This window comes from Lepus europaeus, chromosome X, assembly GCF_033115175.1.
Source record: "Lepus europaeus isolate LE1 chromosome X, mLepTim1.pri, whole genome shotgun sequence".
Classification (NCBI taxonomy): Eukaryota; Metazoa; Chordata; class Mammalia; order Lagomorpha; family Leporidae; genus Lepus; species Lepus europaeus.
The window spans coordinates 94250213-94276179 of NC_084850.1; the positions used below are offsets into that span (position 1 = coordinate 94250213).

Below are 25967 nucleotides of genomic sequence, written 5' to 3' on the forward strand. Positions count from 1 at the left end.
AAGCCAAATTACCCAAATCACAGAACTCAAGAAAGTGGCAATATGAAAGCAAGGAAGTAAGCTACAAGCTTCTGCATCAGAAAAACAACGATGAGGGGCCGGCGCTGTGGTGTAGCAGTTAAAGCCGCCGCTTGCATTGCCAGCACCCCTTATGGGAGCCGGTTCGAGTCCCGGCTGCTCCACTTCCAATCCAGCTCTCTACTATGGCCTGGGAAAGCAGTAGAAGATGGCCTGGATGCTTGGGCCCCTGCACCCACTTGGGAGACCTGGAAGAAGCTCCTGGCTCCTAGCTTTGGATAAGCACAGCTCCAACCATTGCAGCCATATGGGGAATGAATCAGCGGATAGAAGACCTCTCTCTCTCTCTCTCTCTCTCTCTCTCTCTCTCTCTCGTCTCTCTCTCTCTCTGCCTCTGCCTCTGCCTCTCTGTAACTCTGCCTTTCAAATAAATAAATAAATCTTAAAAACAATAACAATGAAAACTGAAGCAGCTACTTCAACATGTCCTATTAGTACTGATTTTATCAGCCCCATTTAATGACAGCTTATTTGTTGACAGTGTTAAAATGGGTTTCCTGGAGCACTTGGCCCCCAAAGTTTCCCAATTAGGTAAGGAGCATAGACAATTTTCCCAGTTCTATTCTTCCCAAGGGCGGGGTGGAGTAGAGGTATTGCCTTAACTATATATATTTTCCTACGATTTTGAAAGTTCCTTCATTAACATTGCCCAAACTTGAACCTCCAAATGAGAGCTCCAAGAGAAGGCTGAAAGAAGCAGAAAAGGTGGGGGGGCTCAATTTACATCTGATATCAAGGAAACCAGATACCTCAGCCAAACATCCTTAACTGTGCCTCTGTAGAGACACAAAGAGGGTGGGACCTAATGGTGATTGTGACCCCAGAATAATACTTAAACTTGCCAATATGTAGCAAGCAAAACACTTTAACCAGGTCTGAGAAGCATTTTTATAAATCTATACATCCAGAATTCCTTTTCTCATCCAGTTATCTAAGTAGAACATGGGGTAGGGAAACAAAATGCAAGTAGAATTTTATTCCCATACTTTTGTGGAAAGATATACAGCCCACTTACCGCTATCACTGCATGCTATTACCATCTGGTTAACTCTTACTCATTCCTCAGGGCTCTATTTTTACGTTTCTTCTAGAAATCCTTCCATGACACCTATTCAGTTTTGGATAGATACACCTTCTCTGTGCTCCCATCATACTCTACTTCATACATTATTGGAACTGTAATTCTACAGTGATCTCAACAATGGTTATTTGCATGTTTCAGTGACCAAACTGGGGGATAAAAGAGGTCAGAGACTTTGTTTTTTCATCTTTGTATCCCCTAATAGCCAGGCTAGGGCCAGGAACATACGATGGTACTTTAAAATTTTGAGGGAAATGAATCAAAAGGTAAGGTTTTGGTGCAAAAATTTGTAATCGATGCACAGTTTTTTCATCGTGTATATTTACCATGAAATTTTTAAAGTTCCCTCACACTAAGCATTTAACAAACACTTGTGGCATAAATGAATGAAAGGATTGGACACTTCACAAACATTTGACTTTGTAAAACTGTAAACCTTGGGGCCAGCGCTGTGGCTCACTAGGTTAATCATCCACCTGTGGCACCCACATCCCATATGGGCGCCGGGTTCTAGTCCCGGTTGCTCCTCTTCCAGTCCAGCTCTCTGCTGTGGCCAGGGAAGGCAGTGGAGGATAGTCCAGGTGCGCGCACCCCTGCACTCCCATGGGAAACCAGGAGGAAGCACCTGGCTCCTGGCTTCGGATTGGCAAGGCACGCTGGCAGTAGCGACCATTTGGGGGATCAGCCAAAGGAAGGAAGACCTTTCTCTCTGTCTCTCTCTCTCTCACTAACTCTGCCTGTCAAATAAAATTTTAAAAAACTGTAAACCTACCTTGAAGAGAATAGAGAAATGAAAGAATAAGTTGGGCTTAGAATAGAGAAATGAGGGAGCAAGTCCTAGATCGCTTGCTGACAATAGCAAGATTACATGAATACTTAGCAAACCGTTTCAAAAATTAGATAACAACTTAAGAAAACATTTACCAGAAGGTCCAATGCCTTCTATAAGTTTTAAGAATCATGTATTTGAAAACACCTCTTAAATATTTAACATGGTGAAGTTTGTTTAGCCAGTAAACTTAAGCACAACCATATAAAATGTTTTTAGTTTCTTTCTACCAACAAGTTTAAAACATATGATACACAGACTCAGGTCACACAAATTAAAATGAAGGAATCTGTAGGACGCACAATTTAATCTTTAGACCTTATAAAAGAGATGGCTAACAATTTTCTGTAATAGCATAGCCAAAATAAGAATTTAAATAATAATCTCATAGCTAGATTCACTTCGCCATCAGCCAAGTATGCAGTAAGTAGAAAAAACCTCCCTTTCAGACAAAAGGGAAAGAAAGTTTTAAAGTGAGAATATAATTTTCCTCATGGGCATTGTCTACCTTAGAAAAACTACTACAGAACATGCCTGTGACTATAGACTTGTAGTTCAGGCCACCGAAGATTAGAGATGGGACACGGGCACTCCCTTGACTTGCATCCTCTGGTCTGCTTGAACACAGACCAGGAGGAAAAGAAAGCTAGGCATCAGAAGCAATGGGTGCAGGCCTATTAATGGCTGATCTGTACAGTGATCTGCCCTCAAGGAGACCCAACAGGCCAGTCCACTGCAGTGGCTTTCAATGTGGTAAGCCTGGGCTTCAGCAGAAGTCAGCTTGTGAAGAGCCCTGGCAGCTCTGCCAAGAGCTGGATCACTGGAAATGGACCTGCCCTGGAGTCGAAGGATGCCCAGGTCAGAGCCACAGATCTTATTGGCTCTAAGCTGAAAAGCCCTTCACTCAGCCCAACTTCCAAAGTGACCACTGCAGCTGAGGGGATGGTCAAGTAGGGTCAGCAACATTGCAGGCAGAACTGTACATTTCTTGTTAGAGATGCCCCCTGCCTTTACCTGGCCAGCTCTCCTCCCAGGCCAGCCAAGTAATGAAAGTCAACAGAGTGCCTTTCCCTAGGAGGTTCACACCTCCCTTAGGATATACCTCATGTGAAGAGATAGATAGGTCTGGGCCTCTTAACTTACAAGGCCTAAAGCCCACCAGATTATTATCAAGCCCCTTCTATCAGGTTCTATTTGCCTCTCAATCAGAAAACTTAATTGTAGCTTAGACAGCACCTTTCTTAGCACATCCAATAATGACTCTGTCCTTTGTTCTAGACCCTGTCTAGCACACTTGGGCCTCATTCCTTTGTAATCATAACCTCTACTCTACCACCAATGGCTCTACTTCCAACCTGTGTGTACTGATGGTCCTCTTCCCCACTTAATGCTGTATAATTGTTCAAACCTGGTAAATGCCACTCTTAGGATCCTTGGTTACTATCCTCACTCTGTCTTTTATGACCTTGTCTAAATATGATCAGAGTCGGCAAACTTGGAAGGCTTCCATAGCCTTGGCAACTCATGACGACAGCCTAGGGTGGTTACTGGCGCCATAAACTAGAGTGTCAATTTGTTGGGTCAACAACAAGAGCCACTGTGCACTTGCTCCTCATGTGGGATCTCTGTCCTTAATGTGCTGTCCATTGTGATTTAATGCTATAACTAGTACTCAAACAGTATGTTTCACTTTGTGTTTCTATGTGGGTGCAAACTGTTGAAATCTTTATACTAAATTGATCTTCTGTATATAAAGAGAATTGAAAATGAATCTTGATGTGAATGGAAGGGGAGAGGGAGCGGGAGATGGGAGGGTTGCGGGTGGGAGGGAAGTTATGGGAGGGGGAAGCCATTGTAATCCATAAGCTGTACACTGGAAATTTATATTCATTAAATAAAAGTTAAAAAAAAAACTGTAAACCTTAAGTGCCCATATTATTTTCACATGTTAAAGTTTTACTCAGAGAGGGTCAGAAACATGCATCAAATAACGCAATAATGAACATAAGATGAATTCCATCCAAAGTCTGTGTGTGTATTTTTCTGTCCTTTTTCTGTACCCTAGGAATCTCAGCAAGCTTGCCTTACAAAATTTGATCATTTTTCCATTCATTATTGTGTTGTCTATATTCCTACTAACTAGAGTATTTTTGCTTTTTAGTTGCTAAACTTCTTATTCAGTAAAGTTTTAAGCTTTTTACTGTAATGTAAATTTAAAATTATATCTCAAAAAAAGAGAGATGGAAAGAAAGGTGGGAGGGAGAGAAGGGGACAGGGATTGAGGAAGGGAATATCATTATATTCTTAGAATTTTATCTATGAACTATATTGAATACGTATAAAATTAATAAAATTTAGAAAACCAAAGTTCAGAAAGAATGTACTGATCAGCTGGAATGCATGACCATAGACGCTCCAGTGTATAAGACATAAAACTAGTAGCAAATCTCTGCTTATTCAGGACAGGAAGAGAAACAGTGAAATATAAATCATATTCAAAGAAGATTTGGAAAGCCAACATACTAAAGAACATAACAAGTTGCAATTAGTGTTTAAAAAGAATTTATAATTTATTGAAGAAATACTAAGTGTCAGATTATATGTTCAACACTGAGGATACCAAGATAAATAAGACATGGCTTGCACCTTTTAGGAATTCACAATCTGGTGGCTAAGACCGTCAAGATCAGAATGAACAGGATAGGGATTTAGTTTAGCAATTAAGATGCTCATGTTCCACATCAGAATACCTAGGTTCAATTCCCAGCTGTAGCTCCTGATTCTAGCTTCATGCTAATGCAGACCTGTGGATACAGTCATTAAGGCTCAAGTAATTGGGTTGCTTCCACTCATATGCAGATTGTATTGAATGCCCAGTTCCTAACTTTAGCCCCAAGCCAGCCCTGGCCATGGTAGGCATTTGGATATCTGGGGAGTTATACCACATGTGGGAGCATTCTGTCTCTCTCTGTCTCTCTCTCTCTCTCTCTCTCTCTCTCTCATTCTCTGTGCATATATGTGTGTGTGCGTGTGTGTGTATGAGTACATAATCCCCTTATAAATAAATAAATAATTTTAAAAGATTGCAATGACAGTGCAATGTTGAATATTAATATTACATGGCAGTCGGCGCCGTGGCTCAATAGGCTAATCCTCCACCTGCAGCTCCAGCACCCCAGGTTCTAGTCCCGGTCGGGGCGCCGGATTCTGTCCCAGTTGCTCCTCTTCCAGTCCAGTCTCTGCTGTGGCCCGAGAATGCAATGGAGGATGGCCCAAGTGCTTGGGCCCTGCGCCCGCATGGGAGACCAGGAGAAGCACCTGGCTCCTGGCTTTGGATCAGCGCGCAGCGGCCATTGGGGGTTGAACCAACGGAAAAGGAAGACCTTTCTCTCTATCTCTCTCTTTCACTGTCCATTCTACCTGTCCAAAAAAAAAATATTACATGGCTATCTCTCAGCCAAAAACCAAGAACTGTTATACATAATGGAAATCAAAAAGCTAAATTTTCCTTTGCCATTTTTTGCCCTCTGGCATTTTTCAAATATGGGGTGCTACAGAGAGACCAGAGACAAGGAAAGAGCTGAAAGGATTTACTTCTTACAGTTCGCTTGTTATTCCTGACAACATTTTCACAACAATGGCCTTCCATCCAAGCAATATTAGTTGATTTCAGCTTACTATTTATTTTTAATTGAGATATTTCACATATGGTTCCTTTTTTAAGATTTATTTATGTATTCATTTATTTACTTGGCAGAGCAATGGGGAGGGGAGAGAGATAGAGATGGAGAAAGAGGGAGAGAGAGAGAGGTCTTCCATCAGTTACTCCATTTCCCAAATGTCCACAATAGATGGAGCTGGCCCAAACCAAAGCCAAAAGCCTGAAACTCCATCCCACGTGGGTACCAGAGGCCCAAAAACTTGGGCCACCTTCCACTGCCTTCCTAGTCACATTAGCAGAAGGCTGGACCCAAAATATAGTACTCAGGGCTCAAACTGATGGTCCAATATGGGATGCCAATGTCCAAGGGAATGACTAAAATACTGTGCCACAATGCTACCACCCCAGCTTCCTATTTCTTTCTAGAACCAGTATCACTGTACAGCTTTGTAAGTGCAGATCAAGTCAGCTGGAAATTGAGTCTCAGAAATTTTAAGCAGAATTCTTCCAGGTTAGTTTTGTAAGCTTCTTAAATGTCAGCAGTAGCCAAGCCACAGCTATCTCACAGATGTCTCGAGTTTTTAGGTTCTGGTAATCGAAGTCTCTTCCCTTTGTTCCCTCATACCTAGGAGTGGTAACTATTTCCTGAATTCATTGTTCCTGTGTTAATTCAGTGTTGCATGTGTATTTTTTTCAGTCCTTAAACACTTATTTCATCAATTCTCTATGTTAATTCATTTGTTAACATACCACTAAAATACAAGACTAACTAGAACACAATGTGCTCTGAAAGCTCAGAGGTAGAAATCACACAACGGCTGAGATGATCAGATAAAGTAAAAATTGAGGCTTAATCTGGGTGGTAAAAATTGAGACTTAATCTGGGTGGTAAAAAAAATAAGTCATCCAAATAAAGAAGTGGTGGGAAAGGGAAGGTTATTATAGGCAGAAGGAGCAACATATGCAAAGTTATGGAGATAAGAGAGAACATGATGAACTAGAAGAAATACAGGAATCCTCGTGGGCAGAAGAATAGGATATGAAGGAACAGACTAAAATTCGCATGATAGGACACAAGCAAGAAGAGCCAGTAAAACTTGTTTGTTAGTTAAGAGCTAGAATATTTTATTTAAGAAATGAAAGAATGTGGAGATTAGTGTTACACCCAAGTATCTTGCTTGTGTGACTAGGTAAAAGAACAGGTTTGAGATGAAAGCAATAAAGCCATGAATATTTTCTCATAAGTGGATAAAAAGCAGACAGATAAAGTTCGGAACCAACAGAATCAGTATTTCCTTCTAAAATTTCCTAGCTGTGTGATTTTAGTGACTGAACTGACAATCAGTTTTAGTACCAAGTAAATAGATAACAATACAATATAATTTCATATTATCACAAGGATAGTTTCACTTACTGATTTCCTGCTGAAATATCCAGAAAATAGCTAACATTGAGTGATTGGCACAAGGTTTTCTGCTAGGTGTTATATTTATCTATCTATCTATCTATATATATAGATATAATATTATATATATAATACTATATAAATATTACTGTTACAAGCAATATTTTAAAATTTAAGTATAATAGGAACATAATTATTAGGTCACTAAGGTCTTTTGGTGGGGTGGGTATCTTTGAGGGGAAAAGTAAAGCCCTTATACCACAAAAAGCCTAGATAAACTTTTAAAATCATTTCTGAAAGTCTCTTTATTTTACTTATCGTCACTGTACTAGAAGCAACTGTATCTTCTCTCTCTCTGAATCTTCTATCCTCTGACAACCACTGCCTTTCCCTGCTCTCAGCTGTTTACTCAGAAGCATCTCCTATATTCTCCCATTTGTAACCTAGTTCCATGATTTTCAACAAGGACAATTTAATTTTCTCTCTTTATCTGTATCTTCACACATATAAGCAAGTTCTGCAGCAAAATATTTCCAATCTAAGAATTTACACTACTGTAAAAATGATTTATTTATTTATTTCAAAAGAAAAGTGACAGATATAAGGAGAAGCAAAAGGAGAGATAATTTCCATCACTTCGTTCACTCCCCAAATTCCCACAAGAGCCATAGTTAGGCTAGGCCAGTCAAGAGCCAGGAACTCCATCCAGGCCTCCCATGTCGGTGTCAGTAGCCCAGGCACTTTAGCCATAATCCAGTACCTCCCAAGGGCATTAGTAGGTAGCTGAATTTAATTAGAAGCACAAAATATTCAGGATTTGAACCAGATACTCTCTGGGATGTGGTGAACCCAATATGTGGCTTTAACCACCTGTACCACAACACTTGGTTCCACACTCCTTTTGAAAAGTCACCAGAAAATTTTGAATAACACTTTTCTTCTCTCTCAAATATTTTAAAATATATTCTGTCTAAACAGGACACCAAATTACATTTCAGATCAAAGCTACCCCACAGAAAATAGAAAGGCCCAAGGGAAGAATCTCCGAAATATTTAAAAAAAAAAACCTGACCCTGATCAAGTTATTTAACTTCCATGGCTGAAATTTTGCACATTTATAAAATTTTTGAAAAGTTGTTGAGATTATTAAAAGAGAAAACATGCATAAAGTAACTAATATTATACAAAGCCATCTGATAGCACACTTATATTCCACAAAAATGTTTCAAATCTTTATAATTTTATACTAATGATTTTTTTTAATTTTTCTAATTTTCCTTTTGTTGCCTGTGCTTTGGTGGTCTCATCCAAGAAGTCACCACTTACATTAGCATCTTGAAGAGTTTCTCTGACATTTTTTTTCTAGAAATGTCATTCTCAGGTATTAAATTTAGGTCTTAGATCCACCTTGAACTGATTTTTATATATGGTGAGAGATAGGGATCTAATTTCATTCTTCTACAAATACATATCCAGTTTTGCCAACACTATTTGTTGTTCCTTTCTCCAATGTGCATTCTGGGTATGTTTCTCAAGTATCAGTTGGCTATTTATACATGAATGGATTTCTGGGCTCTATTCTGTTACACTGAACTATGTGGTAGGTTTTTTACAGTACTATGTGGTTTTAATTATAATAGCTTTGCAGTATGCTTTGAAATCAGCTGTGATGCTTCCAGTTTGATTGATTGATTGATTTTTCTTTCTTGAAGGATGAATTTGGCTATTTTATGTCTTTTGTAATTCCATATGAATTTTAAGAATGTTTTTCTTATTCTGTAAAAAAAAAGTCATGTATTGTTTTTAAAAGTCATCGGTTTTTTTTGATAGGGATTGCATTAAATCTGTAGATTGCATGAGGTAGTATAGACATTTTAACAATATTATTTCCTCCAATCCATTAGCAAGGAATAGCTATCCTTTTTTGTGTCAAGGATTATTTCTTTCATGAATGTTTTTCTAATTTGCATTTTGGAAATATTTCACTTATTTGGTTAAATTTATTTCTGAGCATTTGAATTTTTATGTCTATTGTGAATGGGATTTATTTCTTGATTTCTCTTTCAGCAAGTTCATTATTGGTTTGGGCCGACGCCATGGCTCACTTGGTTAATCTTCTGCCTGCAGTGCCAGCATCCCATATGGGTGCTGGGTTCTAATCCTGGTTGCTCCTCTTCCAGCTCAGCTATCTGCTGTGGCCCAGGAGGGCAGTGGAGGATGGCCCAAGTGCTTAGACGTCTGCACCTGCATGGGAGACCAGGAGGAAGCACCTGCAGCGCTGGCCATGGCGGCCATTTGGGGAGTGAACCAAAGGAAGGAAGACCTTTCTCTCTGTCTCTCTCACTGTATATAACTCTATCCATCAAATAAATTTTAAAAAAAGCCTTTGTTCTTTGTATGTTGATTTTATAACCTACAACTTTACTGAATTGGCCTGTTTTAACAGCTGTTTTAGTGGTTTGCTTAGGGTTTTCCATGTACAATATCACTTCATCTGCAAAGACGGGTACATTTATTTCCTTCTTTCCAATTTCACTGTTCTTTAATTCTTTCTCCTCCCTAATTTCTCTTGCTAATTCTTCTAATATCATTTTGTGAAAAAGAGGTGCATTTGTAAATCCTTGTCTTGTTCCAGATCAAAGAGGAAAGTTTTTCAGCTTTTCCCTATTCCTTATAGTATTGGCTGTGGGTTTGTCATATATAGCAACAACTTAAGAAACCAACTGTGATGCTTCCAGTTTGATTTATTGAATGAATGATTGATTTTTCTTTCTTAAGGGATCAACTTTTCTCACCAGCACATGAAACATTTTTCTTAAGAAAAATATATTAGGAAATAAATCAAATTTCAGTAAATTTAAAAAGATTGAAAATATCCCATGTCCTTTATCCCACACAGATAAAACTGCAAATCAACAACAGAACAGTAGAGCATTTATAAATAATTGGAAATTTAAAAAAATGTGCTACTGCATTCAGTAGATCATTGAAGAAATAAAAAAGAAACAAAAAATTTTCTTGAAACAAATGAAAATGAATTCAACATACCAAAATCTATGGGATAGAGCAAAAGCATTAATTGGGTCCTTTATAACAATAATGTATATCAAGGACTTAGGAAAATAAGACCAAACCAATATCAAATCACCAGGAGGTGAGCACTAATAAGAATCTGTGCAACTATCTGGGGACAAATATCATATGTTCTCCCTGATCAGTGACAACTAACAAAAACTACAAAGCAATACCCTTGATGAACATAGATGAAGAAATTCTCAACAATATAGGAGTAAACTGAATCCAACACTACATCAAAAATATCATACATCATGATCAAGTTGGGATTTATCCCATAGATACAAGTGTGGTTAAACATTCCCAAATCTATAAACATCATAAATACATCAACCGAATGAAGAACAAAAACTTTATGATCATCTCGATTGATGCAGTGAAAGCATTTGATAAGATTCCACATCTTTTCATGATAAAAACCCTCCACACAAAGTAGTTATAGAAGGGACATGACTTAAACTTAAAATACTGGTTGTTTTTCATTTCATTTATATTAACAACAATTGTTTGTGTTGACCAATGATAATTGCCAATTCTTGCAGTAATAGCAAGTTTCATTTTAAAATGATTGGTGTAAGTTAAAATATGTGATTCTGTTTAATTAAATACATTAACAACAGAGTTAATGTGTAAACAAAACCAAAATTCTAATGGTGGTTTCTGAATGACTAAGATCTTCACAATGATGATTTATATCATAATGTGTTATGAACTGTACTAACCGAGGAACAGGATATCACAGAAAATTATTCCAAATTTGGACCTTTATTACCTCACTGCTGCCTAGGAGGGTGTACCTGGTGAAACACAGAAGTCATTCATAGGATACATATTAAAAATTATCTAATATATTAAAATCACATTGCATTTTAGAGTATGGATGTATGTTTGTAGGAGGTTCCTATTAGAACAACAAATGAAAATTATTTCAATAAGCATTTAATGCTATCTACCATATTTCAGCCCTACTGTGGCAGTTGGACTTGCAAAAACCAACGAGATTTAGTACTTTCTTTCAGGGATCTTTGTCAACTGCTGGGTAGGAAAGTGGCACAACAATAATATATACAAGTTAAAAAGGAGCAGACAATGCTAACTTAGAAGTAAAGGCATATCCCAATGAACATTAAAGAAAGGGGATAGAAAAAATAGGAGTCCAAGAAATACAATAAGATTGTGTACTCACAGAGTTAGAATAAAAAAAATCAGAAATTGTTGATGGAGTGAAAATGCTTACCTATATTTGACAATTCCGTTGATCATTGGGTTCACATCCTTGATTCTGTTGATATAAGCCTGAATGACATCTATACATTTAACCTGCAATATAAAGAAATTTATTTATTGGGCATTTATTTATTGAACAAATAATCCATTTAATGCATTTGTTAAAAGCCTCCTTTGTATATTAATCATTATTAGTTTTTAATATTTTTATTTGAAGAGCAGAGTTACTGAGAGAGAAGTAGAGATAGAGAGGTAGAAATATATAGAGAGAGATCTTCCATCATTAGTTCACTCCCAAATGGCCTCAATGGCTAGGGCTGGACAAGGCCAAAACCAAAAGCCAGGAGCTTCTTCCAGGTCTCCCACGAGTTGCAGAGACTCAAGCACTTGGGATATCGTCAAGCACGTGGGATATCCTCCGTTGCTTTCCCAGGCTCGTTAGCAGGGAGCTGGATCAGAAGTAGAGTAGCCAGGATTCAAACTGAAGCCCATATGAGATACTGGCATTGCAGGTGGCAGCTTAACCCGTTACGCCATGATAATTTATTTGATATACTCTCAGTGAATTATCCAGTGCTACTGTGAGGCAATGCACAAAGCTGAGATAATAAAGATATCTAAAATGAAACTAAAAATTCAGAAATATACCAATGAAAGAACATTTCAGACAATCAGTTGGGATAAAAGGCTTAAACGCCATTCAAAGTAAACATAACTTAGAATTCATGATCACCATGTTCTTAAATACATGAAATTTGCATAACTTAAATATTTTTTTAAAAAAAGAATTAAGGGGTAGTATGGTTTTATGCTCAATTAGTAAATATGTTATTTTAGTAAATATGTTATTTTAGTAAATAACTAGAATAGTAATAGATATCATAGTGTATCATCATTCTTTGGAACTTAACACTGTATATAATTATCTCTGAAAAACCCAAAACTTGAGAAGTGAGGCATAAAAGAACATTAAATTAAGGTTCCAAGTTAAATACAGAACATCAAGTTAAATATGAATTTTAGATGAATATTGAATACTTTTTACTGTAAGCAGATACCAATTCATCATGTAAATAATTATATTGAACGCTGTATGTTGTTTATATGAAATTTAAATTTAACTGGGTATTTGCTGAATTAGGTAACCCTGCATCAAGGATCTTAGGCAAGGTATGTGAGGATATGAAAGAAAAATGTAGTGAATCCTGCCTAAGTATTCACAGTGAGGCCATAGCCTCCTGAATATTGGACATGGCTGCAGTCCTGCTTCTGCCTAAGCAGGCCTTGTGAAGGCATATCTTCCTAAATGGAATGCAGCCCCAGTAAGCAGAAGGTTTGGGTTATTATTAGATTTTACTTTGAAGAAAAATTCCTTATCATACTCCAAGGGCCTAAAAGATGAGCCAAGAGAAACATGATGGCCAGCAGCAACTTGAACTTTTGCTTCCAACCACAAGTATGTCAGATGATTCTTATCTCCCTTGCTTGTGCCCGCTTGTTATTCTTTTAAATGGTTAGTCCAGGTGTACATTCCTAATTGTTATGTTACTAGTTAAACCTTAGACTAAATAATAAAAAGCACCTACTGGAGCTATACGGTGGCAGTTTTCAGTCTTTCGTTTATGCACCCGAAAAAAAAAAAGCATCCTGAGAGATGCTATAAAATTATTTACTTTTATACAATTGCAGCTCTAATAATTCTGAAACACAACACAATAAATATTGGAAAATTACAAAGCAAAGTAGAACCTTCAAATAAACAGGAGAGAAAAATAGATGAAATGAAATTAGATGAGATAGGGAAGGATGTGGGCACCTGCATTCAAGTTCCAGCATCACTCCTGATTCCAGGTTCCTGCAAAAGGTTCACTCTGGTAGTCAGCAAGTAACAATTAAAGTAGTTGGGTTCTTACTATCCATGTAAGACACCCAGATAGATTTCCTGGTGCTCTCTCACTCTCTCTCCCTCTCTTTCTCTCTCTCCTCTCCTCTCCTCCCTCTCACTCTCTTAAATAAATTAATTAATAAATCTTTTTAACACCGAAGATAAAGGGATAGTAAGTATAATAAACTACAAGCCTTCCATTAAATGGAAAAATTAATCAAATTATATCACACAATATGTGAAGAATTGTATTATCACCCCTATTAGCGAGCAAAATATTACATTTTGTTAAAAAAAAAAAAAACAGGGGCAGGTAATATGGTGCAGTATGTGAAGCCACTGCTTGTGACATGGGCATTCCGTATCAGAGTGCAAGTTCGAGTCCTGGATACTCTGCTTGTAATCCAGCTCCCTACCCATACAAATAGGAAGGCAACGGATGATGGCTCAAGTATTTGTGTCCCTGTCACTGACGTGGGAGACTAGGATAGAGTTCTGGGCTCCAAGGTTCCAGATGATCCAGCCCTGGGTATTGCAGCCATTTGACAAACCAGGAGGATTTGCCTGTATTTGACTCTCCCCCTCTTTCCTTAACACTGTTTTTCAAGTAAATAAGTAATCAAATCTTATAGAAAAAAAGCTCAGTTATATTTGGTATATAAGAAATTCACGTAGAATAGAAAAAATATAAACTTGAAAACAAGCCATATAAAGAGAATTGAAAATGAAAAAAAAAAAAAAACAAGCCTAGTAAAACATAAAAGAACAAAATCAATTGGAAGGCCAAGGTAGTACCATTAATATCAGATAAATCAAATTTAAAAAGTAAAACATGAAATAATATAGTTCATAGAGATTCCATAACAGTCATATTTTTCAAAAGGAGACAAATACATTAAAAAAAAACTTCCTAGAAATGCAAAGAGAACTAGAGCGGAAGTATAATAACAAATAATATAACTCTCTCCGAAGTTGACAGAGAAATAGTAAAAAATAAAGACATATCCAGGAATGTAATCATACAGCTAATATGCTCAAATATATATGAATAACTTGTACTTCAACAAGAAAGAATATTGTTTTATTTGAGGTCCATTAACAGATTTATCATGTATGCATTCACAAAGGCTTAAGTAAAAAGTTTTGGAAACAGTTTATTCTAGGTAAATTATTATAATCCAGCCAATACTAGGAACTCAATAAAAATTTGATTTTTAAAAGGATTAACTTTTCAAAAACATTCTTTTATATAACCAATATGTCTAAGAGGCAAACAAAGCTATTACAAATTATCCAGAAACTCACAAAAACAGGATAATTTCTTATCAAAGATATTGAGTATAGATAAAGCTATTCTAATATGATATTATATATAAAAGTAAGGCAATATATAAATTATTTAACTTAAAATAATAGAAAAACAAAGTAAATGAAAAATAAAGATAAATAAATAAAGATAAAATGTGATGTTAGACAAAATAGCAACCATGACAACAAACTTAACATGATATCATAAACTCAATTTTTAAATACCCATAATACAAACTACAAAAAAAAATAATTAGGAGAGAGATTATGCACAACAATGGATTAATGTTGAGATTAAAAAAGATGATACAACCATAGGTACAGGGGAAATTGAAAGAATTTTAAAGAGAATGTATATGTAACCTTTCCTTTGGGTGAACTCCTACTTGTCCTTTAGAATTGTTCACCTAATAGATCCTCAGAAAATGTCTGTTAAATGCATGCATGAATAGTGATTTCAGTAGTGATTTAAACCTCTATAAATCAATCCTGTAGTCTGGTGTACATAGTTCCAGAGTTAAGTGTCTACAGGTTGGCCACTCCACCAATGTAGAGTGCTCCACAAATTTTGAAATGTTCCAACTGATGCCCTAATGGAGTTTAGAATGTGACACAGTGAAAAACAAGGACAACAAGTATGTATCAGATGTGATAATACAACAATAATTGCCATTTACTAAAGTTTTACATCCCAAGTTTTATATCCATTATACATTAAAGGTTCCTGCAAAACATGTAATATTATCTCCATTTTATAGATGAAGCCGTTGAATCCCACTGAAGTTAAGTAACTTAAACAAGGATACATTGCTAAACCTGTATATCTATGTTTGTCTTTTTTTATTGCAAATAAACACTGTTGTCATAAGAGAAATAGACTATGTACATATACAGAAAATCCATTCACTACAGAAAAATAAAAATCTAAAGCTAAAATTTCTCTCTGTCTCCTCTCCTTTCCTCTTTACCTCCCCCCTCCTTTACTTGTCTTGCTCTCCCTTCATTTCCTTCACAAGGAGTCACATTATATTTGGTGTTCCAGATCTTATATTTTTTACCATTTGACATAATTCAGTACTATTCACCTGTCAGTCCCTTCAGATCCACTTTACACGTAAAGACTGCAATGTATTCTTCGTATGGACAGACTAAAGAATAGATTAGTGATAATTTTATTTCTTATCTAAAAAGTGAAAACTATATTTCTTACATCTTCACCAAGGTTTGATTATGTTTACTATAAATAGATAGCACTGACACACACAAATAAAGAATCACATGGATAGAGTTCTGGAAATCTGGTGTCTTGTTCTGGTTCAGCCCCAGATGTTGCAGATACTTGGCAAATGAACCAATGGATGGAATGTGTTTCTCTCTCTCTCTCTCTCTCTCTCTCTCACTCTCGCTCTCGCTCTCGCTCTCTCTCTCCTCTTTCAAATAAATAAAACTTAAAAACACTTTCCAGATTTTTTTTCTGTGTGCAAGTCATCTTATCTCAGTTTCCTCATGCAAGAAATATGGATATCACCTATATAACTGCATCAATGTGCCACAAAGTGTTTATCCAGCTCAGAATTTGACATGTACCATGTACTAAATATATGGTAGTTAAAGCTATTACTATTCCACATCAATTGCTATCTTCTTTTAAATAAACAAATAAAACAGATTTCTTGGCCAGAAAGATGCAGGAAGATCTGGAGTCAGTTAAAGAAACAGGGAGTGGATAGGGGGATGAGATAGAGCAAGCAGCATGGGGGAGACAGACAAAATGACAGATTTTCCATAGCTGATAATGAATTCGAGAGAAAAGAGAGTCTTCCTATGATTGAGAATAGGTTTGAAAACTGCACTTGATTTACCATTGCACAATTATTACACACAAATGAAAAATGGATAGGAAGGATCACAAGGGGTTCCAAAATAACCCAGCCGGTCCTTACAGCAAAAGGCACAAATTTAAAAAAACATACAATTCCCAAAAGCATCCTTTCATCTCCAATCAACTCCTCTCCTGTTTCACCCCAGTAGCGGGTGGAATTGATTTCCACCAAATTCAATCAAGTTGTCGCAGTAACAGTCACTACTGAGATTCCCGGAGTCATCTGCAAAAAGACTTGTCCCCTCCTCCTACCTCTGAGTCCAGTCACATTGAACTCACCTTTCTTTGTCTGATCAGCTTGGCCAATTGCACCCCGGAAAGAAGGAGCAAAGGTTCGGTCACTGGACGGGTGGTCCTTGAGTCAAATTTAGGACTGCCTAAAGCTAGAGCCGCTCGGCCTACTAGGCCAATGAGAAAGCCTACAGTCTGCAGAAGTAGCAACTGGACGCGGGTGGTGAATGGAGAAGCCATAGCGATCTGGATTCCGCAAGGTCCTAGTGCTTGAGGGTTGGAAGCACCCTGAGCGAATGAGGAAAAAGACTAAGCAGGGAAATGCTTAGGAATTCTTGACTTTACAAGTCCGGAATTTACCCACAATTCCACAGGAGTTTATTTGCCATCACCTGCTGGGCTCCTAGCCAGAGCTGGGGGCGGAGCTGAAGCCTTCCCTGGAGCTGCTTGTGTGCAATACAACCTATTGTTAATGATGGTGTAACTCGACCCAGAAAGTAAGATAGATAAAAGAAAAAGCACTGGCTTAGGCGTTCCCTAGCTTTGCTATTTTTGGCTTTGGCCAGATTATACAATATCTAACTTTCGTGTTTATATGAAAATGGCAATACTTACTTCAACATCACAGAATCATGATAAACAGTAGATAATAAATCAAAGCAGTTTAACTCATGGCAAAGGGTGCATTATAATTGCTAGTCACTGAAAATTATTTCAGCAATACCTGACAAAACTGTGTAAGTTTACTTTTAAATGTTCAACAAATAACTAAATGACAAGAGTGTATATTTTATCTATGTACATGTTATTTGATACTTATAAGATTATTACAAGTTAGTAGTGATGCATATAAAATTTCCATCACATATCCCTCTCCTAAACTCCAGATATTTGAAAATATGATGTCTTTTTTACATCTTCTTATGGATGTCTCACATATACTTCTAGCTGAACATGTCCAAAACTCTTCTCTCCAAACTTCCTGCTCCTCCAAGGCCCACAAATGGCATTTTTACCCACCCAGCCAGCCATGTCAAAAATCTAAAAATAATCACGTAGTCTTTCTTTTCTCTTGTTCTCATGAATAATCACCAAGTCCAGCCAATTACTTCCTCTGCCAAATCAGCCTAACTCAGATCTCAAGGGAATTTACATGAACTTCTGCAAATGATGTAGCTAAGCATCCTGTATTTATAGAGCATTCTTTTTAATATACAAAATTCGATGATCTCATGACTGGTATTGGAAAAATTCTGAGTCTCGTTTCTATAGCCTTTCCCATCCCTAACATGCATTTGCTAAACTGAAATACCTGAAAGGTCTATCTCTTACATATCTGTGCATATTCTTTCCCAACTTCTTCATCTGGCTTAAAATAATCTGTCTTCTCCAGGATCTCTTCCCAGAATTCCCAGCTAGATTAAATGCCACACTTTTGTAACTCTTCATTCCATAAATTAACAGAATTATAGTACTTACAATCTTGAATTTACATTTTAGTTTCGTGTGTGTACTCCCTATATAGGTTTGAACTCCTTGAAGAACAGGGTCATTCTAATTCATTTTCGTATTGTGAAAGCCCAACATTGGTCTTCCCATACAGTCAATAGTATAAGGTTGTGGGTTGAAGGTATGAGCTTATGAAATGATGAATGTTAAAGATAAGACTTGGGCTTGGCATTAAGACATTGGGCAGATGCAATAGAAAAGTCATTCCAGGCACCATTTTTTCATCTGTCATTTGTAAAGTGGAATATCAATGATATTATGAATATTAAATCAGATATGTATAAATTTTTCAATTCATTTGTACTGGGAAAAGTAATAGACATAATCTCAGAAATTTGAGATCAATTGCTTTCTGTCACAAAGAGGAGCAGAAAGAGAAATACAATGTGATAGTGTGCATGTCTGTGTGTTTGTGTGTATGCAATCTCCCTGTTATGTAATGGTATCATTCATTTAGAAATCAAAGGTGGAGACTCAGGAATAAATTTTACTTCTGCTCCTTCCAAAGCCTCAGTAAACCCTACATTCTTAAGTCCATAGTGTGTTTGCTACCTGTTCATTCCCACTGCTACTACCTAAATTGTGCACTAGTTTCCAAACGTGTTATGCCATCTTCAATCTGTCCACTTTCAAAACCATCAGGTGCCTATTTTATGTTCTTTGGCTTGTCTTTCATATCCTCATGAAATTGGGCATTCTTTACCAATTTCACAGGTGAAAATTGATTTAGAGGGATAATGAACATATTTTTATATAATTATGGGTCATTTTATATATTTTATTGTGAATTGTCCATGTCTACCATTCATTTTTTCTGTTGACTTTTAATCTTTTTTTGAAAACTAGTATTTATGATTTCTTAATATAGTAAGGAAACTATTCTTTCTTGTGTATGTCTTGTGTAATATTGTCTTGATTATATTGCCCCCAGGTAAGTTGTTTGTTTTTTAATATTTTTAAAAATTTTTTGTTAAACAGACCAAATAGATTCTAGCATTGAGTGATGGCTATTATGTACTTGTTGACTGATAAACATCTTGCATTTACTCCAGCCACTTCTTTCCACACACATCTATTTGTCCAACTATTTGAAATTCCCAAACAGTGGTCTCAAAAACTCAATGGCTCTTTAAAGCAACTAGCTTACTCTGTAATGTATTTTTATTTATAGAAAACATTGAACAGTGCTAATTCAAATACTAAGATTATATACTATAAGACTAATATGAAATGTCAGTCATAGGGCACAAATAAACTGGAGAACAGGATTTTTTTAAAGTCCTAATACTATCTTCATCCAGGTATATCACCTTGTGCACCCCCAGAGGAGTTGAATATCCGCCATAGCTTGAAGACCCTGGGCAAAGTGATGTATACTGTGTAACAGTCCTGTAACAGTTACCCCTTTACAGTTCCATCCTTGCTAGAACTCTGATGCATTTGCAGCTTATTCAAACATCAAGTCCCAGTTCAGATATGTAGCTTTTGGGAATCATTCTCTGACCAATGGCATCCTCAGTCTGAACATATACATCTGCCATATACATCACCACAGCACACCATATTAGCCCACTGACTTTTCCCCAAAATAATGGAAATCTTGGGGCCAGAGCTATAGTGCAGTGGATTAAACCACTGCCTGCAGTACTGGCATTCCATAAGTGGGCCGGTTTGAGTTCCACTGGTTAAAGTCCCAGCTGCTCCACTTACCATCCAGCTCCCTGCTAATATGCCTAGGAAAGCAATAGAGCAAGTCTCAGGTTCCTGGGCCCAGGTCACCCATGTGAGAGACCTGGATGAAGCTCCTGGCTTCTGGCTTTGGCCTGGTTCAGTCCTGTTAATGTGGCCATTTGGAGAGGGAAAGTGAACCAGCGAATGGAACATCTCTTTCTCTCCCTCAGTCTCTGTCTCTCCCTCTCCCTCTATAACTCTGACTTTCAAATAAAATAAATAAATTTTTGAAAGAAAGAATGGAAATCTTTTGAGGCAAAGACTATGCCTTAGTCTTTTCTATACCACTAGAGCTTGGAGAGGATTAGGCATTCAAATAATGGTGATTTAGTTAGTGAGCGAGTGAATGGAACCACATTAATTTTCTGTGAGAGCTAATAATGAAATCTATACCCTCTCACACATATACACAAAGCCATTCAACCCACTACCACCCACATAGATAAAATAAACATAGATGTATATGACAATATGCACCTATATCAGTAAACAAACATAGTCATAATAAAAATAAGATCATTTACTCAGGAATGTGCATGCATGCATTAACAACTATGAAAAACAAATTGTTTTCTGCTACCCTTTTCCTAACTACTGCTCATATTAAAAAATATATATATTTCTCAGTAAACACAGTCACATGGTTAAGGTAGGCAAAAGTTTGTGTGGCTTAATAAGTGATCAGAAAATGATTATATTAATATCCCACTGAAAAGACTTTTTTGTTTTTAATATAATAAATGTTATTTTAATTATATTTTTATTTTATTTCAATTATATGTTCACATTCAACTGTATGACTAACAGAGTAATTCATGGACCCTTTGTCTAGTTGGTAGCATCTTCTAATGGTAACATCTTCCAAACTATACCACAACATCAAGACAAGATTATTGGAGTGGTTATAAAACATTTCCATTACCTCGAGGATCTTTTTTTTTATTAAACTTTTATTTAATGAATATAAATTTCCAAAGTATAGCTTATGGGTTACAATGGCTTCCCCCCTCCCATAACTTCCCTCCCGCCCGCAACCCTCCCCTTTCCCGCTCCCTTTCCCCTTCCATTCATGTAAAGATTCATTTTCAATTCTCTTTATATACAGAAGATCAGTTTAGTATATATTAGGTAAAGATTTCAACATTTTGCCCATATAGCAACATAAAGTGAAAAAACTACCATTGGATTACTAATTATAGCATTAAATAGCAATGTACAGCACATTAAAGACAGAGATCCTACATAATTTTTTTTCAAATTAATTAATTTTCTATGCCATTTCCTTTTTACACCAGGTTGTTTTTTTTTCATTTCCAATTCTCTTTATATACAGAAGATCAATTCAGTATATAATTAGTAAAGACCTCATCAGTTTGTGCCCACACAGAAACGCAAAGTATAAAAATACTGTTTCAGTACTAGTTATAGCATCACTTCGCTTTAGACGACACATTAAGGACAGATCCCACATGGGGTGTAAGTACACAGTGACTCCTGTTGCTGACTTAACAATTTGACACTCCTGTTCATGGCGTCAGTAATCTCCCTAGGCTCTAGTCATGAGTTGCCAGGGCTATGGAAGCCTTTAGAGTTCGCTGACTTTGATCTTATTCTGATAGGGTCATAGTCAAAGTGGAAGTTCTCTCCTCCCTTCAGAGAAGGGTACCTCCTTCTTTGATGGCCCCGTTCTTTCCACTGGGATCTCACTCACAGAGACCTTTCAGTTAGGTCTCTTTTTTTTTTTTCCATGATATCTTGGCTTTCGATGCCTACTATACTCTCATGGGCTCTTCCGCCAGATCCGAATGCCTTGAGGGCTGATTCTGAGGCCAGAGTGTTGTTTAGGACATCTGCCATTCTATGAGTCTGCTGTGTATCCCGCTTCCCATATTGGATCTTTTTCTCCCTTTTTGATTCTATCAGTTAGTATTAGCAGACTCTTGTCTTGTTTGTGTGATCTCTTTGACTCTTAGACTTATCAGAGCTATCAATTGTGAACTGAAATTGAACACTTGGACTAGTGCGATGGCATTGGTACATGCCATCTTGATGGGATCGTGTTGGAATCCCCTGGCACATTTCTAACTCCACCATTTGCGGCCAGTCCGATTGAGCATGTTCCAAATTGTTCATCTCCTCCCTCTCTTTTTCCACTCTTAGATTTAACAGGGATCACTTTTCAGTTAAAATTTAAACACCTAAGAATAATTGTGTGTTAATTACTGGGTTCAACCAATAGTACTAGAACAACAACAACAACAACAAATACTAAAAAGGATCTTTTATGTTGTCCTTTTATAGCCATGTCCTTTTATGATCCCTTTCTTAACTCAAGGCAATCAATAATCAACCTTTTCTCTATTTCTATAATTTTTTTCATTTCAAGAATGTTATGTAAAACAAATCATACAGCACTGTAACCAAAAAGGACTGGCTTCTTTCTGTGAAACCACATGCATAATTAATCGGATATTCAGCCAGATCTTTGTCCATTAGTCCATTTATTTTCATAGTTAAGCAGTATTCCATGGTATGGATGTGCCAACATAAGTTTAAATATTTTCCTATCTAGATTGTTTACAGTTTTAGGATATTATAAATAAGGCTGTTATAAACATTCATGAACAGGATTTTGTATGAATATAAGTCTTAATTTCTCTAAGATAAATGACCAAGAATACAATTGCTGGTTATATTGTAGATCTATTCTTTTAGTTTTGATGAAACTTCCAAATTGTATTTGAAAAGTGGTTGTGCTATTTTGTATTTCTATAAGCAATATATGAATGATGTGCCTTCTTGTCACTCACTAACATCCATGGTTGCTACTTTTTTTTTTAACTTTAGCCATTCTGATATGTATGAAATGATTATGGCTTAAATTTTCATTTTTCTAATGTTCAATGATTGATGTGCTTATATTCCATCTGTATATTTGCTTTGGTAAAATGTCTCTACATGCCTTTTTCACATAATTGGACTTTTTAACTGTTGTGTTTTGAGAATTCTATATATAATCTAGATATAGATCCTCTGTTTATATGATATGTACAGCTTGTCTTTGATCTTCTTTACAAGTTTACAAGTTTCTTCACAGAATAAAAAGTTTTAATATTGGTTTGATTCATTTATACATTTTCTCATTCATGGATTATGTTTGTGGTGCCAATTATAAGAACTATTTGCTAAACTCTAAGTACTGAAAGTTTTCTTCCACTTTTTTCTCAAATGTTTTAGTTTCATATTTGAGTTAATGACTCAATTTAAGTCAATTTTTAAGAGTGAGATTTATATTAAGGTTGTTTGGCATATAGATATTTAACTGTTCCAGTAAGATTTGTTGAAAAGTCTATTTTCTCCATTGAATTCCATTTTATATTCTTATAACAATAGTTAGACATTTCTGTGTGTTCTGAATTTTCTGTTCCATTCCATTAATCTTTGTGTCTCTTTTTCCTCCAATACCTTAGAGTCTATTACTATATAGCTATATTGTGTCTTCATATTTGGTACAAATTTTCTTTGTGTACTATGCTTTTTCCTTTTTATTTCATGTGACTGAGACATATAAATAATCATTGTATTATATAAGGAAATAAGGAATACAATGTGATGTTTTGATATATAAATTCATTTTTTAAATATTGCTATAAAATTTCAAGCTATTCTATTTAGTTTGACTGTCAATGTGTATTTTAGAATTTATATAGTCATTTAATTTTTTATCTAAAGCTGTAACCATGGTAAGAATTGTGTTAAATTTGTATATTAATTTGCAGAGAATTCATATCATTGATAGGCTGATTCTTAGAATAATGGACCTATAATATCTCTTCATTTATTTAGATCATTATTTAGTTGGAATGCAGTATAAATTCAATTTTTCATCAGATTTTTGTAGGTTTCAGCAAACAAATCTAGCCATGTTTTGTGACATTTATAAATATTTTATTTATTGAAATTATAAATGGTATTGCGTTTTAAATTTTAGTGCCCTTGTGTTCATTGCTAAAGTATAAAATACAATTGAAATTTATAATCTGATTTTTTATATTGTGACTTTGATGTCACTTGTTCTAAGAGGTTTTTGTAGATTCCTTGGGATATTCTATATAGACAATTGTAGCAAGGGACAATTTTGTTTATTCCTTTTTGATCTGTGTGAATTTTATTTCCTTGCCTTGCCTTATCACATTGTGTAGAACTTCCAGCACTATTTTGAATAAGGGTGGTGATAATGGAAATTTTTGCCTTGTTCCAAGTCTTTATAGGAAATCACTCAGAATTTCATTAATATGTATAACGCTACCTATAGAGTTGTCAGATTTCTTTATCAAATAGATAAAGTTCCCTTTTATTTTGATTTTTGAGAGATTTTATCTTGGATGGGTGCTGCATTTTTCAAGTATTTTTATTCATTGAAATATAGTTGTGTGACTTTTTTCATCTACTAATATGGTGGATTAATTTACTGGTTTTGAATGAGATAACAACACATCTCAGAAATAAATCTCACTTGGCCATAGTACATAATTATTTTTACATATTACTGAATTCTTTTAATAATTTTATTAAGTATATTTCCATCTATAGTGATAAGAGGTATTGGTCAGTAGTATTCACTAGCCTAACTTCATTTGGAATGGATACAGAAGTAATACTATCTTCATAAAATTATCAGGAAGTGTTCTGTCTTCTGTTTTCTAGAAGATATTATGTAGAATTGATATTACTTCTACAAACATTTCTTTTGTGACAATTTTTAATTTATGAATTAAATTAACTGCAAAATTATAGGTTCATTTAAAGTATTTCATAGTCAGTGAATGGTAGTAGCGCACATGTTTAGAATAAGTGGTCTTATTCACTCATTTTCCTTTTGATGTGTGTAGACTATGAGTGATACTTTTTGCTTCTCTCATGATGTTATGAATTTGAGTCTTACCTACTTTTTCTTTGGTAGTTTTGTATTGTTTTTGTTAGTTCGCTTTGTTAGTTTTTTCTTTACAAGTTTGTTTTGTCACTGATGTTGATATTTTTTAAAGATTTATTTGTTTCCTTGATAGGTAGAGTTACAGACATTGAGAAGAAGAAACAGAGAGAGACTACCTCAGTGACCAAAATAACTGGAGCTGGGCCGATCTGAAGCCAGGAACCTGGAGCTTCCTCCAGGTCTCCCATGTGAGTGCAGGGGCTCAAGCACTTGGGCCATTTTCTTCTGCTTTCCCAGACTGTCACCAGGGAGCTGGATTGGAAGTGTAGAAGCCAGGACTCTAACTGGCACCCATATGGGATGCCAGTGCCTCAAGTGGATGCTTAACCTACCCTGGCACAGCACCAGCCCTACTGTTGATATTTTCAATGAACAAGTTCTTTGTTTTCATTGATTTGATATATTATTTTTTCTGTTTTAAATTTCAATGATTTCTTCCTTTTATTCTCTCCTTCCTTATGCTCTTATACTTTATACTCTTATACTTTATTTTTCAGTTACTTTTGTGAGGTATCAAGTAGAAAGTTTAGATTACTGATTAGAGACTTTTCTCCACCCAATTTATGAATTTTGTACTGTTACTTTCCCTCTTTGTACTGTCTCCCACAAATATTGCTGCACAGTACTTTAGTGGATTTGCATTTCATTCAGTTCAGCATATATTTTGTTTCTTTTGAAACACCTGTGTTGATGCATAGATTATTTAGATGTCTGCTGTTTAATCTCTATTTGGAAATATTTCTGTTAATTATGTTAATGATTTCTGTGATTGTGCTCAGAGAATACACTTTGTATGATTCCAGCATTTTAAATATGTTGAGGGTTTTACGGTCCAAAGCTATATTCTATCTAGACATACATTCTTTTGGTACATAAAAATGCATTCGACTGTTTTTGAACGATTTACTTATAAATGCTTGTTAGATTTTCAGTATGTATCATAGTATAGTTCTTTTTTTAATGTTTACTCTACATATTGCATTACAGCATCAAAATATACCCGAGTTATTGATGGCATAATTATATCAGACCAAGTAGGAAAATCTTATTGTTTATAAAGTTCCCATATCTT

The 25967-nt window shown here is 35.8% G+C and overlaps 1 protein-coding gene across 2 annotated transcripts in view; it reads right to left on the reverse strand.

The window, feature by feature from the left end:
• Window positions 1–16935, reverse strand: part of FAAH2 (fatty acid amide hydrolase 2) — a 219809-nt gene extending 202874 nt beyond the window's left edge. For both annotated transcript variants that reach the window (XM_062184025.1, XM_062184024.1), the window contains exons 1-2: window positions 16711–16935; window positions 11367–11449 (exon numbers count right to left, since the gene is read on the reverse strand). In XM_062184025.1, coding sequence (XP_062040009.1) covers window positions 11367–11449; window positions 16711–16902 — 275 coding nt within the window. In that variant the 5' untranslated portion in view covers window positions 16903–16935. The remainder of the gene's footprint in view (window positions 1–11366; window positions 11450–16710) is intronic.
• Window positions 16936–25967: the final 9032 nt, after the last annotated feature.